Genomic DNA, 16,819 nt, shown 5'->3' with positions numbered 1-16,819 from the left:
GACTGGAAGAAATTTAAGATTTATTTACAAAAATATTGTAATTTGGTTGAATGTTAAGAAGGATGCTAGATCATAAATAATTGTCCACCACTGAATTAGATCTGAATTTGACAATAAGTGAGATTAAGAAAAACAAATTTGCTGGAGAACTGTTAGATTCTATTTAAATGAGCGGATATAAAATTGTAAACAAGTTGATAATTTGCTTGGAAAAAAATTTTAACGTTGTAAGTGGGAGCGGGAGACGTGAGGGAGTCCAAAGAAGTGATGAAACTACGCTATGATATAAGTAATGTTGTTTATTATTTATGCATTTGTATTCAAAAACTGTTATATATATATATATATATATATATATATATATATATATATATATATATAAAACAAAAGTGTGTGTCCAACTTCCAACCCTTTGGACTACATCTAGCCAATACCTGGCTAGAACTGATGTGGGCTGGAGTCCAGCAGCCTTTGAAGGTTCACTAGTTCTACGCACTTGTAATACACAGATGTTTCAAAGGATATAACTTTTTATAGTAGGGAGCAGGTGTTACCAATATGGCTTTTTTTAATTACATAGACATACAGTTCTCACACCAGGAACTGTTCACGAACTCTATAATTAGTAAAATCACTATCATTTCCTCAACCCCCATTTCATGGAGAGACAGTAACATCATCAACAAAAATTCAGATAAGAAACACTCCGTCCTGTGCTGTGTCATGAGAACTGGGTGTTGATCAATCAAAGAGATGGGGTAGTTAACCATAATTTGTTATATCTGCTTTGCTATTTAACAGAACAATTTAGATTCTGTGGGTAAGTCTTAGAACAATTATAGTTGGGAGTCTTGTGAAGAATGCCAGTTTGCAGCTTTGGGATAGAGAGAGATGGGTTTTCAATCAGGTGGTTACTCATCCTGTTATTTTTGCTGCTGCTGCTCCCTTCTCTTGTGTCCAAGGATACCAAATGGAAGCCTAGTAATACTATTAGTGTCCAAGACAATTTGTATCAACCAGGAGAAGCCATAATTGGTGGGATATTCTCTTTGGTATATCCCCAGTATCCTGAGAGAAACTGGAATGAACCTCCTCGTAGAAGTCATGAAATATATACGTAAGTTCTTTGTAGCTTATTAGCAGGAAGTGTATCTCAACAGAAGTGAATTCTGCTATCTTTAACTCAATGCCTTAAATGCTGGGGGAGGGGGGTGAGATCCAGGCCAGTGGCTTCCAGAAGCCCCTGTTTAATGAATATTCATGATTTGTTCATCTTGAGAATCCATACATTCACATTTATTTGTTTGAGGCAAAGAGATGTTATCCTACACTTTTCAGTACATTTTCACATTCACTTCACTTATCACAAAAAGTCTGATCTTTTGCTGAAGTAGATCTGGATTGCAAAAGCTCCAAATTAACTCCAATTGCTCAGGTTTATTTTGCCAGGATGTTATTGAATCTCATCTGATATAGCGACAGTCTGGAAATGTCCTAAATTAGAAAAATCTAACATGTCAGTTATTTCAATAGAGCTGGGTTAAGCAATGTTTAATTTTAATCAGTTAGATTTTGAAAATTTTCTTTAATGTCTCTTTTTCTGAGATCAGGAGGAAGGTGGGATTTATATTACTTCTGGAGTCTACCCATTCTGACCAATTTCAAACCACTGATGTTTGATGGGCAGTGGTACATCTTTTTAATTCACAGACATGTGATATAAGTTAACCAATGCTGGTTCACTCACAATTTATGTCACAGATCTTCTTGTACTGTCAGAGGCCGCTTTTCTTTTGCCTAGTTCATATTTCCCTGAGGCATTTCACCTCCCTTTCTCAATCCAGAAATGAATGTGCAGGAAACATATATTTGATAAAAGTAAGTTTGACTTTCTGTCAATCTCATTGTAGTTCAGTGCTGAGTAATTATCAGCATGCTCTCGGTTTGTTGTTTGCTGTTCATGAGATCAATAAGAACCCAAAGCTTTTGCCCAATATTACTCTGGGTTCCCATATGTATGACAACCTTTATGATGAAAAGATGACATATGATATCATGCTGGACCTACTATTCACACAACAAGAAAATGTGCAAAAGAATGGACCTAATAGGAAATATATGAATGAGGATGTGTTTGCTGTCATTGCTGGTCTCAATGCAAAAAATGCCTACGAGGTGGCAACAGTCTCAAGTGTCTTCAAGATTCCACAGGTATGTGTGTATTTTTCTTTGGGTGGCACCCATTTCTTCTTGGTTATCTACTGAGCTAATTGAATTCACCTCTGTAATCTCAGAACATGGAAATTTAATATAAAGAATTATTAAACATAGAATAAGAGTCTCATGCTCTACTGAGTGAGCTATCACAACATGTAATTAAAATAAATTGAGGCTATACACTTTGTCTTGGTTTGGAGGAGAAAGTTGAAATTACCCACCCACCCTCGATCCTGAAATGCAAACCCATGTCTTTATAAAAGCAAGTCTTATTGAATTCAAGGGGCCTAACTCCCCAGTGAGTATGTGTGGGATTCCACACTTAATCCATTCATTTTGTTTAAAGCATTGAAACTTTTTAATATATATATTTTTTGCAGAAATTTAAGTTTCCACCACTTCATGATTATGCTGGCTGGGAAGTATTATGCCAAAATTACTTGCTAACATTAGTTATGCAGTGGGAGGAAATTATGCATTTCATATATTGAAAGTTAATAGTATAATTAGATTCTAGGAGCTCCCAACAACAGCTCAGACATGTGCTATTTCTTTGCTCTCATCAGCACTGTTTTTTCTCCATCAGTTTAACTATGGTGCGTATGAGTCTACACTTAGAGGTACAACAAATTTCCCATTTTTGTATCGAATGTCACCAAGAGAAACTCTTCAACCCATTGGAATTACTCAGCTACTTTTGCATTTCAGATGGACATGGGTTGGGCTCATTGTTTCAAATGATGATGATGGAGAAAGCTTTGGTCAGATCCTGACATCTCTGCTTCTGCAGTATGGCATTTGTGTTGCCCACCAGTATAAAGTAGGAGAATCAAAATATGTGTGGCATGAAACTTATCGCAACTATATGTCAAAGTTATATACAGAACTTTTCTTAAGTGAGATAAACGTGGTAATAGTCAGTGGAGACTATAATTCGATGAGTGGATTACAAAACCTCATGGGACAAAATTGGGAGATCAATCCTGGGAAAGTTTGGATCATAACTGCTCGGTGGGATTTCAAACAGCATATTGGTTTATTTGTAACACCTCCAGAAACGTACAGTGGTGCTTTTTCTTTTTCAGTCCACAAAAAGCCTGTGCCAGGTTTCCATGAGTTTCTTGGGAGCTTTATGTCTGATAAGCCAGTGATTCGCTTTTTCATGGATTTCTGGTCAACTGCTTTCGTTTGTTATTTTTATGAAGACAGCTTTTCACGTTGTTCACAAAGTAATATGTGCACAGGCAAAGAGAAACTGGAATATCTGTCTGAGTATACATTTGATATGGATATGACTGGTGAGACCTATGGTATCTACAATGCTGCCTATGCTGTAGCCCATGCTTTACATGCCATCTATGAGTCAAGACCAAGAAGAGACAGAATTGAACAGCTGAATATTCCATCATGGCAGGTAAATACATTGCCATAATAAAGTCTATGAGCTTGACATGATGTCTAATGAGGAAAACTATTTACTTAGAGAATCAAATACAAATAAACAAATATGTCAATGTTTTGTATGCTGGTGAGTTTATAAGAGAATTAGGGAAGTCTGGTATGCTGTATTCATGTGCAGAGTAGACTTTGAAGAAAAAGTAGAAGAGGAGGAGGAGGAGTTTGGATTTGGTATCCTGCTTTATCACTACCCTATAAAGGTAAAGGTAAAGGGACCCCTGACCATTAGGTCCAGTCGTTACCGATTCTGGGGTTGCGGCACTCATCTCGCTTTATTGGCCGAGGGAACCGGCCTAAAGCTTCCGGGTCATGTGGCCAGCATGACTAAGCCGCTTCTGGCGAATCAGAGCAGGAAACACTTTTTACCTTCCCACCGGAGTGGTACCTATTTATCTACTTGCACTTTGACGTGCTTTCAAACTGCTAGGTTGGCAGGAGCAGGGACCAAGCAATGGGAGCTCACCCTGTCACGGGGATTCGAACCGCTGACCTTCTGATTGGCAAGTCCTAAGCTCTGTGGTTTAACCCATAGCACTACCTGCATCCCTATCACTATCCTAAGGAGTCTCAAAGCGGCTATCAATCTCCTTTCCTTTCCTCCCCCACAATAAACACTCTTTGAGGTGAGTGAGGCTGAGAGACTTCAGAGAAGTGTGGCTAGCCCAAGGTCACCCAGCAGCTGCATGTGGAGGAGCAGGGAACTGAACCCGGTTCACCAGATTATGAGTCTACTGCTCTTAGCCACTACACCACACTGGCTCTCTTAAGATGCCATTTCCTGAAAAGGGAACAGAACTATTATGGCATAAAGGAATGAAGATTTATTCCTACTATGCATTGGATTTGGCTGATCCCTGCGCCAAATTGTGTCTATTTGGAGGCACTGGTTGAGTTGGTTTGTGACAGCCATGGTATACCTTACCATACATAACATACCTTACCACTAGCTGAATCTTCCCAAGAGAAGGTAGGAGCCCTGACTTTCCTTCCTGCCTGATACCACTTCCTTGAAGCAGCACCCTGCAGGATTGATGCCTTTGTGCAACAGCTGTTGAGCTAAGTCATAAATCCTGCAGGGTTCTGGTTGCTCTTTCAATATGTTCTATCTGTCTATGCAGATATAAGTCCTGTTGAGTTCAATGAGACTTGCTCCCAAGACAGAATTGCAAAATAAATAATGGACAATTTCAGAATTTGTTTCTTCTATTTTCTTCCAATTCAGCTGAATTCCATACTGAAAAACATCCATTTTAACAATGGTGCAGGGCATGAAGTATTGATTGAATATGGAGAAGTTTCGGCTGGCTATGATATCATCAACTGGATCATTTACCCCAATTTCTCTGTCATTAAACCCAAGTTTGCAAGTATTTCCCCAAACCATGAGTTCACCCTCACTGGGATAGACGTTGTGTGGAACGACAGACTTAAACAGGTAGGAAAATACTTAGCAGCTTATAGTCACAACTGAATAAAAATATGTTACTGTCCAGATGCTGCAGTACTGTTGCCCATGGATCTTAGAGGTAAGATTAATGTTCTTGGAAGTAGGGACAGAGCAGAAACCCACAGAACTTGGATTTCAGAGTGGACTCAGTTGATTCAATCTGGGTGGATCATGAACCAAAACAGATCATGAATCCTATAAATCTGCAGTCCCACGAGTCCCTTTATGAGCTAGTCCACGAGCTTCTTCGCTTGCCTTGTACTTTTATTATGATTATGATTATGATTATTTGTTTCTACCTGCTTGCTCATAGGAGCCATGAGTGAGCTGGGCTTCTTTCTTCTGTGTGCTTTAAATAGAGCAATGGGACTTGATGATGTCCTGTTGCTCTCAGAGTCAAGCGCAGTGTGAAAACATGACTGTGTACACAAACACTCTATTGTAGTTGAGACTGCAAGAAACCCCAAGATTTGTCCATCCTCCTGAAATTACTCTTCAATCATCATATAAATCCCTGAGCCATTGGTGGTTGTTTGTCCATCCCCACTGATATTTCCACTGAAAATGTATTGTCAAGTACCCAAGAAGTTCTTGGGTTATCAGGTAGAATAGAAATATAGCTGTATTTGTATGAAAATTTGGATGTGACATAATATCCGTTTTCTAATCATTAGTTACCACCAAGTTCTAGGTGTGTTGAGAGCTGTCACCATGGACAGCAAAGGATGGTTCAAGAAGGCAAACCAAGTTGTTGTTATGGCTGTAATCCATGCCCAGAAGACATGTTTTCTAATGAGACAGGTAGGTGATATACAGACTGAGAGGAGATACAATAGCCAACTTCAAATATCTAAAGGGCTGTAACATGGAAGCAGCAGCAAGGTTGTTTTCTCCTTTCCCAGAGGGAAGTACCCAAACCAATGTCTTTGAGTTACATGAAAAGAGATTCCAGCTAAACAAGCTGTCTGACAGTGGAATGAACTCTCTTGGGAGGTGGTGGACTCTCGTTCCTTGGAGGTTTTTATGCAGAGATTGGTTGGTCATCTGTCATGGATGCTTGAGTTGAGATTCCTGCATTGCAGGGGGTTGGACTAGATGATCCTCATGGTTCTTTCTGTCTCTACAATACTATAAATTAAATTCTATAATTACATGAGCTGAGTGCAATTAAATATGTACACAAAAGGGAAATATCTTCAAAGAAATTGACCGCACATATTTAGGTACACTTATGCCCACTAGTGACTAAATGTTCTATCCTATCCATGGATATTCAGAGTTCTATCCTATCCATGGATATGTTTTGGGGACTTACCACTAGGCAAAGTTTGTATAATGTTGGTTGGGAGCATCTGCTTTCAGTTAGATGTGAAACAGGGAGTCATTATTATCTAGCATTAAATTGACACACCTTCAGCTTTATGCAAACTAATAGAGGCATAGCAATGAAAACACTTACTGATACTTTCTTGATCCCTTTCAGATGCAGTTCATTGTCTCAAATGCCCAGAAGATCAATATCCAAATAGGAACAAAAACAAATGTATTCAAAAGGTTCTGAGCTTCCTTGCCTATCAGGAGCCCTTGGGCATTGTCTTGGTTGTCCTTGCTATCTTTTTTGCTGCATTAACAGTTTTGGTAATGCACATTTTCCTAAAAAACTGGACTACCCCTATTGTCAAAGCCAACAACCGGAACCTCACCTGTTTTCTGCTTGCCTCCATCTTGCTTTGCTACCTTTCTTCCCTTCTCTTCATTGGCAAGCCTGGGAAGCTGGGCTGCTTGCTCCGGCAAACAGCATTTGGCATCATTTTCTCTGCTGTAGTTTCTTGTGTGTTGGCAAAAACCATCATGGTGGTCCTGGCCTTCCTGGCCACAAAGCCAGGCAACAGCATGAGGAAATGGCTAGGGCAGAAAGTAGCCACCTCCATTGTTTTTTTCTGCTCACTCATTCAAGTGGGTATTTGCATTGTGTGGCTGTTAACTTCTCCTCCCTTCCCCAAAGCTGACATGCACTCACAGGCTGGACATATTATATTGGAATGTAATGAAGGTTCCATCACCATGTTCTACTGTGTCTTGGGCTACTTGGGCTTTCTGGCCATGATCAGCTTCACAGTAGCCTTCCTGGCCAGGAAACTGCCAGATACATTCAATGAAGCCAAGTTCATCACTTTCAGCATGCTGGTGTTTTGCAGTGTTTGGATCTCCTTCATTCCGGGTTATCTGAGCACCAAGGGGAAATACATAGTGGCTGTGGAAGTTTTTGCCATCTTGGCCTCCAACACTGGCCTCTTCCTTTGCATATTTCTTCCAAAATGCTACATCATTGTTGTGAGATCTGATCTGAACACAAGAAAGGTCCTAATTGAAAAAAAGAGTTATTAATCCTAAGTGTAACCTCTTATTAGTTGACTTTCTGTTCATTGCAGGACTGATATCATATCACACAAAAAATCAGAGATTGGCTCCTGTTTGAGACAAAAGTCAAATTTCAATGTTGTCGGAGTCAAACCTTATTTCCATTGGGCAGATTGCCATCATTTTCATTGGGATGATCATAATATATTTTCAAACATCTCCTTGGAATAGAGCAGAAAATGGCAACCACACTGGCTTGGTTTACAAAAATTTGCTTGCCCCCTTGAAGTGCAATAGAAGGGTATTGATTTGAAACTCTCATTCCAGCCAACCTATCAACCCCTTCTAATATTCAGGTCTGAACTTTCAGTTTCAAAAATTCAGTCCCCTCCTGGTATATTTATCTGTTCACATTATAGTTAATGAAACCCATGTGATGTATTTGCAAATTTATACTGCACTTTGTGTGAGGTTGCTCATGGGCTTGTTCTGGAAGCTCCAGCTGGTGCTTAATGCAGCAGCTAGACTGCTGATTGGGGCAGACACTGGGGGAAAACCACTTCTTAGTGCTCAAGCAGAGCAAACAGCATTTTGGAGTTTCTCCAGATTGAGGGTTGCTCCAGTTTAGAGCTAAATAATGGGTTTTTTGTGGAGCAAGAGGGAAACTACTCAGACCCATAATTCTACGCACAGGTCGAGTGGAAGAGCCCTTAATCTTGATTCAATCCATAATAATTATACATTTTGTACTTTAAAAAAAGAATATGAAATTCTTAATCTCTGGATAGCAGTTTTTTAATTGCTTCCCAGAGGTTCATTGCATGATTTTAGAAGATGGAATAATTAATACTTTGGATTTGTCAGTGATAATATAAGGAAACGTGCTATCCTTTCATCCTCTTTGCAGACTCAGAGTATCTTGAAATATGGGCCAATGTTGTCTTTCTATGGATGAAGTTGAATAGAAACAAGCAGGCATTGTAGTGTACATTTTTATCATCATCATTAGCATTAATTTGGCTTGAATCATTAAATAGTAGTATAACTTTTGAAATAATTAACACACTGAATATCCACAATACACACACACACACAATTAAAGAAAACTTGATGAGAAATACAGAGAAGTTTCCAAATTATTGGGTATAGGGAGCATTTGGTTCCATTAATCTGATATTCTCCTTCTGTTAGAACTTCTGCAGGGACATATTTGGAATATCCAAAAATAAGGCTCTCACTGTTTGTCCCTCCACTTTTTTCCTGCTGGGATTTGTAAAGGTAAGCATCATAAATCCTGCTATTGGAATATGATCTCTTTCTGTATCATCCGATGACTTTTAGAGATTTATGCGGAGTTATTAGAGGTAGGCTGATAATTGCTATGTTAGAAAAGAGGAGCCTGAGATTGGATACACAAGCTCTGCCCAAATGTAGTTTCATAGACCAATTTTGGTTTCCCTCACTTTCTCAGTTCTCCATGTTTCTGCATCAGTTTCTATTTAAAAAGATCTCATGAAATTTTATCACCACTTTAGTGTCCATTTCTCCTAATATAAACAATTTTATGTGAAACTTTGCTCAATATGCTTCTTTTATAATGTATTTAATGCTATTTTCACTAATATATGCATTTTCATGCACTATTTACCTTAGTAAATACTTCTTTTTTTGCTAATGATACTTGACTGATTAACTGCACTGTGAAATTCAAAAACATGTGAATTATGAAGGATGGCTGTGTTTCAGTTTTCATATAGTTTTGGAAATGTGAATTAGGTACATTTGCTTTGAACATGAACTGAATTATTCCCCCACCACCACCACCACCACCACTGCCACTTTAACCATGAGGCTGGGGCAACATAGCTTTTGTATACATGTTTAGGTCTGGGTTGTAAAACATTTAGTACATAAATATTATTTCTTTGGCAAGTGGAGTTTTAGACTCCACTGGTCCTGGCTGTATTGCTCCATTCAATAACTCATCAGGAATTAAGCAGAATGCTGTAGGGAGAGGGAAGAGAAAATAATATTAATATGGTGTTTCACAACTGAAGTAACATTCCTGATAATTTAATGAGGACCTCATAATAGCACTACATCCAGAATCTAAAATTACCCCCTGGGTTTTCTCATACCCTTTAACTAACACATGTATCTCTTTGATGGCCCAAATCATCAATTTGAAACATAAGAAAACTTTCTGTTCTTGAGTTAGAAATGCATTATAAATAAAACATGATTTTTTTAAAAAAATGTTTCCTTAATTTTGTAATTTCCAAGAAATCCACCTGCTACAGATCCAATGTACAAGATCATCCATCAACAGTTAAGAATTGGTTTCAAAAATATATCAGCTGACCCCCTCATAAGGACATGAGAAGGACATTGGTTCAAAAAATTTGGTTGTTTCATCAAATTTGGCATTGAGTTCCTGATTCGACATTCAATAATGACAACTTCATTTCTCTTCTGAGATACAAAGAAGCTGACTGAGAAAACACCCAGAAATCAAATGGGGAAGGAATGTTGAAGAGAGGGTAGGGGCTGATTCCTGGTGGGAGATTTTCCATTATACTCAATGGGAGCAAAACAGAGCTTCATATTTCATATAAGATTTTGCTCCAAATAACAAATCAAAGCAGAACACAGAATCAGAACTGTTTTGGATGCAGCACCAATCAGGCTGCTTCCAAATGCTATAAATATGGATTAAGAGTGAATCTTGTGGTTGCTGCACATGCCTAGTGAACAACTCTGCTTCTTTCTTTTCCTTTCTTTTCCTAATATATTGTAGAATATATTAGAATATATTATATTGTAGAATAGAATGCATGTAAATATGGAGAAATATAATAAGACTATTGTGACTGAGTTCATCCTTTTGGGATTTGAGACAATCCACTCTGTTGAGATTCTGATCTTCATTACCTTCCTGATTATATATGCATTGACCATTACCGGTAATGTTACATTAATTGCACTAGTCCTGGCCAATCACCAGCTTCAATTGCCTATGTATATTTTCTTGATTAACCTTTCATTCCTGGAACTCATAATCACATCAGCTGTCATGCCTAAAATGCTAATAAATTTTATCACGGGGAAGAAGACCATCTCCTTTGTAGGCTGCCTTACTCAGTCATTCTTCTATTTCCTCATGGGCTCAACTGAATTCTTCATTCTGGCTGTAATGTCATTTGATCGCTACGTTGCAATATGCTACCCATTGCGCTATGCATCCATCATGAACAGAAATGCCTGTTTCCAGCTCCTTTTGGGATCATGGATTGGTGGCTTTCTGATTATTCTAGTTCCCAGCATTGTAACAGCTGGCCTTCCATTCTGTGGCCCAAATATAGTCAACCACTTCTTCTGTGACAGTGCCCCCTTGCTCAAGCTTGTCTGTGCTGACACATCATTGGCTGAAAAGGTTGATTTTGGGACATCTTGCATATTGCTTCTGGGTTCACTTCTTATAACAGTTGTGTCCTATATTTATATTATTGTTGCTGTATTGAAGATACCATCAACACAAGGTCGAAAGAAAGCTTTCTCAACCTGTGTTTCTCATATCACTGTGGTATCATTGTATTATGGGAGCTCAATTGTCATTTATGTCCGACCAACCAAAGGGAACGTTCTGGATTTCAACAAAATAGGCACAGTACTGAACACAATAGTGACACCCATGCTAAACCCTTTCATATATTGTCTCAGGAATGAGAAGGTGAAGGATTGCCTGAAACTTTCATTCAGTAAAATCATAATGTTTCTTAAGAAATGAATGTTACAGGATATTCCATCAATTGGAGTTTTAGGATTCTTTTATTTAAATGGGAGAGAGTCAGTATAAGACAGCTTGTAGTATGTTGGACATAGGCCATGAATACCAGATTCAAATCTCCACCTAGACAGAGAACTAACTTGGGTTCCTTAATTTCTGTTACTCTTGCCTACTTCTGAAGGTTGTTGCAAAGATAAAATGTAGTTATTACCATATTTGTGTGCCTTCCCATTCTGTGTGTAACCTGGAAGAAGTGAAAGTGAATATTTTTGTTCAAAAAAGGAATAAATAAAGAGGTGCTTTTACTCCTCTGCTTCAATGGTATTAAAGTGGCTAAATTTGACTGACTCATGTCTTTTGTGATTTAAAGGGGAGGGTTGGGGGGCATATTTTAATCTAAGTCTTTTTTATTTACTAGAGTTATACACCAGCTCTTCATTTTGGTGCTAATTATAAGTGTTTTAAATAAAAGTAAAAGCCTTAAAGTATCGTGATCTTTTGCAACCTCAAGGCCAAATCAAGAGACAGGAACAAAACCTGGGGTGAACTTGGACCTCCTTATTTAAACCCATAGCAAAGCTCCTGCAGAGGGAAACAACAGACATAACTTCCTCTCAGTTGAGGAAACAAAATTGTATTTTGCACAGTTTTGTGGGTATAGTCTTATTTTCCCAACTCAGTATCCTTGTATATGTTGATGGGCTCCAACTCTCTGTCCATTGGACATGCTGGCTAGAGCTTACTGGAGTGGGTAACCAACAAGAAGGGTGTCAGTGGTAATGAAGGAAAGATGTAATGATTTGTGGACTGAGCCAATAAATTAAATCGTGGCACTGATATATTCTGTATAGGTGTGGAGCTGCCAAAGAAGTATCCCTAATTTTAGAAGAGCCTTATATTCTGTCAAAACTCATTGAGGTGCAAGTGTGTGGCTCTGCACATTCTCACAGGAAGTTCATATCACCACACCTGAGAATTATCATAAAATACAATGGGAGAGGGGACCTTTAAAAATATATGCACTTGTTAATGAAATCCCTTGAGGTCCAAGGCAAAAATCCTGAAAGCAATAACTTGGGTATTTGGGGAAGCTCAGTGCTGCTCTCTAAAAAGGTAAGAGAATAAGAAGACCACAATGTGCTCATTGAATGTTTCTCTACCCCCATAATGCCATTTGAAAACAGCTATTTGTTATCTCTCTATACACTGAAGGCAGCCTCTGATAACTCCATTGTGTCAGGAAGGATTGTAGATTACTTTGCAAAACTGTGGTGGATGAACACTGGAACAAATGAATAGAGAATGAGTGTATTGCATCATTGATCTGGGAAATGGGGACCTAGATAGGACCCTGGAAGCTCTCAGTTGTGTGCCTTGTTCACTTTCAAAGCTGCCTTTGAGAAGAATATTGTTGTGAGGTGGTTCTTTTTTGGGGGGGTGGAGTGGATAGGCTGTATGGCTGAGTCTCTTCTAATTCCTGGATCCAACCAGGATCCCACTGCTGGAACAGCCAGACATGATTCTTGGTAATCGTGCCTGAGTATGGGTTGTTAAGGTAACAAAGGAAGTGGCTCTCACCAGAAGGCACCCTCCCTCGACTATCTGGTAGTTACAAAGACAAAAACCAGAGTTAAGGTGCGAGAGAGCTAGAAGCTAGAAGCAGGAGGCTACAGGCAAGGCAGCTCAGGGACAGAGCCATGCCTGATTTCTGCTGGAATCCAAGGCTGTGGCTATGGGAGAAGCAATACCATACTGGGGTGTTAATGCTACATCATAGGCTCAGGTTGCATATATATGTAAAAACAACCATATATCATAAAGACACCATAGTCCCCACTGTCCCTCATTCCAGTGAAGCCAAAACCTAGGTAAGCACCCAGCACCCCTGAATCTTGCACTACTCAGAGATTGGTGGTGCATACAACAATATAGCAGAATTCAAAATTTTCTGCAAACAAATGTTTATCAGTTCATCTCTCTTCTCCTGCATTGGAAACTTAGAGAGTTTTCAGCTTGGCCTTGTTTACGAAATGCTGCTTCACTATACAGTTGAATGAAAATTGCATTCCAAAATGTAACTCTCAGCTAATGATTTCTATCCATAAGATTTTTGTCTTCAAAAGTTTGCTTTCTCTTACTGCTTCTCACACATTTGTCAAGAAAATGCACAATGGAAACTGAAGTAAAAAGGTTTTATACTGGTATGGTCTCTAAAGCTGCTAAAGAAATATGATGAACCGAAGCAAACAATCTGAAGTCATAACAAGAGAGATAATTTGTTGGAACCATGATAGAGGTGGATTTTAAACTCACCCACTGTGAAGCCACTTCTAAATCTTATGTGAAGTAGCTGAAACAGGTAAGACAACAGAACATCTCCTTTTTGCTAATTAGAAAATCATCTGAACCTCACTTTGTCAATTGGAAATTGTAATCTATGGCAAGGATGGGGAACCTGTGCTTTCCAGAACAGCTGTTGTTGGTCTGTAGCTGTACCATCCCTGACAAATAGTGAGGCAAGCTGAAGTTGATGAGAACTGGACTCCATCAATATCTGGAGGGCCACAGGACCTCTAATCCTGAGCTTGAGATACAAGCTAGGGGTGATTCTGTATTTCTCATGTTTTGAATCCCAGAGAAAACTGAATCACCTCTCACAGTTTGCATTAAGATGAGCAAACCAAATTTTGTCATGCACTGCTCTCTGTGTATTAGCCCAACTTGGTGTTCTCTAGATGTTGATGGACTCTTAACTCTCTAACCATCGGACATGCTGGGCTGATGGAAGTGGGAATCCAACGTTGGTAGAACACCAGGTTGTGAAAGTCTGGAGTAAGGATTTGTGGACTGGACTGCTAAATTAAATGATGGCATAAGAATAGAGCTGGTATTAGGTTTCTCAGGTTTCTTCCAAATATGTATCTCTGTAGTTTCCATCATCAAGTGTGTCAATGCAGGATCTTCTCCTTTCCTGGAACATAGTACTGCTTCTCTAAATGTCCTGTGGCCCCTGCTCCTTCAAGTAGCCTAAGTAATAGTATCACAACAACTTGCCTAATATAGTCTATCAATATTGAGGAACTACTTACACACACAAAGGTGGATTCTGGAAAGGGCTAGAACTACCTTTAGGTAGAATGAGATAGCTATCTTATGTGGCATATGCTGAGGGGCAGGGAGTGGTAGTGAGTGGTTGAAGTAAATTCAAACCTGCCCTGTGCTTTCTAAACTAGTGTACTGTCCTGAGGTGTGGTGATGACCACAGCCCCATAACCGGATATGAAATTAGATTCAATGTTTGGCTTGTGATACTGGAATGCTGATCATCTTGTCCTTCACCACAGGCAAAAAAAAATTATTGGGCTGGCCTAGATTTTGGGCAATTACTGGTGCTCTTGAAAATGGCATTCTTCAACATTTTAAGAGCCAAGATCCAGCTTTATTTCATGTATTTGGGGATCTACATCCTTTTTGTTATATATTAATATGGTTGTAGTGCTGCTGCTGATGCAACCTACCTTAGGTCCAGCTGTAACCCAGTATAGTGGAACCTTGGTTCCCAAACAGCTTAGTTGCCGAACAAATCGGCTCCTGAACACCGCAAACCCGGAAGTAAGTGTTCCAGTTTGTGAATGTTTTTCAGAAGCTAAACATCCAACACGGCTTTTGCTTGAGCGCAGGAAGCTCCAGCAGCCAAGTGGAACCCATGCCTTGGTTTCTGAATGGTTTCAGGAGACGAACAGACTCCTGGAATGGATTAAGCTTGAGAACCAAGGTACCACTGTAGTGGGTCCAGGCCCACTTCATAGATGCCAGTGCTTTAAATAATACTGGAAGGCCTTTTTTCCCCCACTGCTGTAACTAACACTGAATTTCCCATTCACAATGAATATTTGATAGAAATAAATGATGGACATAAAGAAACTTTCTTTTTCCAAATATTTTTGTTATTATTGAAAAAGTGAATGCTCTCACTATAATAACTTCCTTTGCAGCTATATTGTAAGGACACCAAATGGCTCTGAAGAAGTATAATACAACAGTGACAGAATTCATTCTCTTGGGTTTCTCTCAGAGTGCAAAGGTTCAGTCCATTCTCTTCTTTATCTTTCTCACCATGTACATCATAACCTGGCTTGGAAACCTCACCATTTTAATTACAGTGATTTACACACCCCACCTCCACACACCTATGTACTTTTTTTTATGCAACCTGGCTGTGATAGACATCAGTGATTGCACAGTAACTGCACTCAAAATGATGTGGGACCTCATCTCTCATACAAATTCCATCTCCTTCAACTGGTGCATCGCCCAAATGTTCTTCTTCCATTGCACTGGAGGTGCTGTGGTATTCTTCCTAGTTGTTATGGCTGTTGACAGGTACATAGCTATCTATAAACCACTGCGATATTTACTTATTATGAACCAAGGAGCTTGCATAGGCTTGGTTATTGGAACATGGTTGGGTGGCTTTGCTCACTCTATTGTCCAGGTAGCACTGGTACTTCAGTTACCATTCTGTGGGCCCAACATTTTGGACAACTTTTACTGTGATGTTCCGCAAGTAATCAAACTGGCTTGCACAGACACATACATTACAGAAATACTGATGGTTTGTAACAGTGGACTGCTTCTCACACTGATCTTTTTTCTCTTACTTGTATCATATACTATGATTTTGGTGAAAATTAGAATGCATGTCACAGAAGGGAAGCACAAAGCCCTTTCTACATGTTCTGCACAGGTCATAGTAATGAGCTTACATTTTGTTCCAGCAATGTTCATTTATGACCGCCCTTTCCGGGTATCTCCAGTGGACAAAATAACCTCGGTCTTGTACACTGCAATCACTCCAGTGCTAAATCCAATAATCTTCACTCTGAGGAACACAGAAATGAAAAACAGCATTAGAAAATTGGTTGGGAATAATATGTTATTCAAAACAACTGGATCAAAATGACATCTTTCTCACAGAGACTGCTGTTCTCAGAACCCTAACCCACAAAAGTCAAATAACCCATTGTGGCCCCAAAAGATACACTTTTTTTGAACATAGGCCCCAAAAGTGCTTTTTGGAGGGAGGGGGAAATTACAGTGCCCAAAATAGTCTCGGTTTTACAGGGACTGTTGAAGATGTTATAGTATTATAGTTATATGGTGTTATAGTGTTATAGTGATCCAGTTTGAAAATTCACTGAGAATGGGTACTCTTAGATTTGCCACTCAATTTTACCTGAAGTAAACATCCATTATGGCTATATATTTTCCATCTCAGAGGAAATATCTGAATAATTTCAAGACAAGTTGTTTTTGGCAAGAACCCACACTTTGTCACAGTGGGTGACTTTTTGACAGAGGTGCAGAAAGGAAGGTAGTCTTTGGGGATACACTATCTACATGTGAGATTAAAATTACATTTTATTCTTGTACACATTTCAACAGCATGTTATATACATTCTTTGCCCTCCCTCAAATCTGTGTCTAAGTCCAATTTTGGATGTTGGTATCTGCATATTATTATTTTTTGCTTTTTTTTAGTATATTCT

General features: G+C 39.1%; 3 protein-coding genes across 4 annotated transcripts in view; all 3 read left to right on the top strand.

Moving 5' to 3' along the window:
* The window catches only part of LOC309327488 (olfactory receptor 14A16-like), a 287,993-nt gene that overhangs the window by 210,590 nt on the left and 60,584 nt on the right, over nt 1–16,819 (top strand). The gene's annotated exons all lie outside the window — the stretch shown is intronic.
* Nucleotides 10,314–11,270, top strand: LOC309327487 (olfactory receptor 6M1-like; the record flags this gene model as incomplete). The annotated part of the gene is made up of 1 exon (XM_081836786.1): nt 10,314–11,270. The coding sequence occupies one exon, from the start codon at nt 10,314–10,316 to the stop codon at nt 11,268–11,270; it is 957 nt and encodes a 318-aa protein (XP_081692912.1).
* LOC309326977 (olfactory receptor 4D1-like) lies at nt 15,286–16,233 on the top strand (the record flags this gene model as incomplete). Its single annotated transcript, XM_081836005.1, has 1 exon — nt 15,286–16,233. One exon carries the CDS (start codon nt 15,286–15,288, stop codon nt 16,231–16,233), a length of 948 nt encoding a protein of 315 aa, XP_081692131.1.

The sequence above is a fragment of the Podarcis erhardii genome (assembly GCF_964252035.2).
Source record: "Podarcis erhardii genome assembly, chromosome: 13".
In the NCBI taxonomy this organism is placed as follows: Eukaryota; Metazoa; Chordata; class Lepidosauria; order Squamata; family Lacertidae; genus Podarcis; species Podarcis erhardii.
This window is presented reverse-complemented; position numbering and strand designations above follow the sequence as displayed.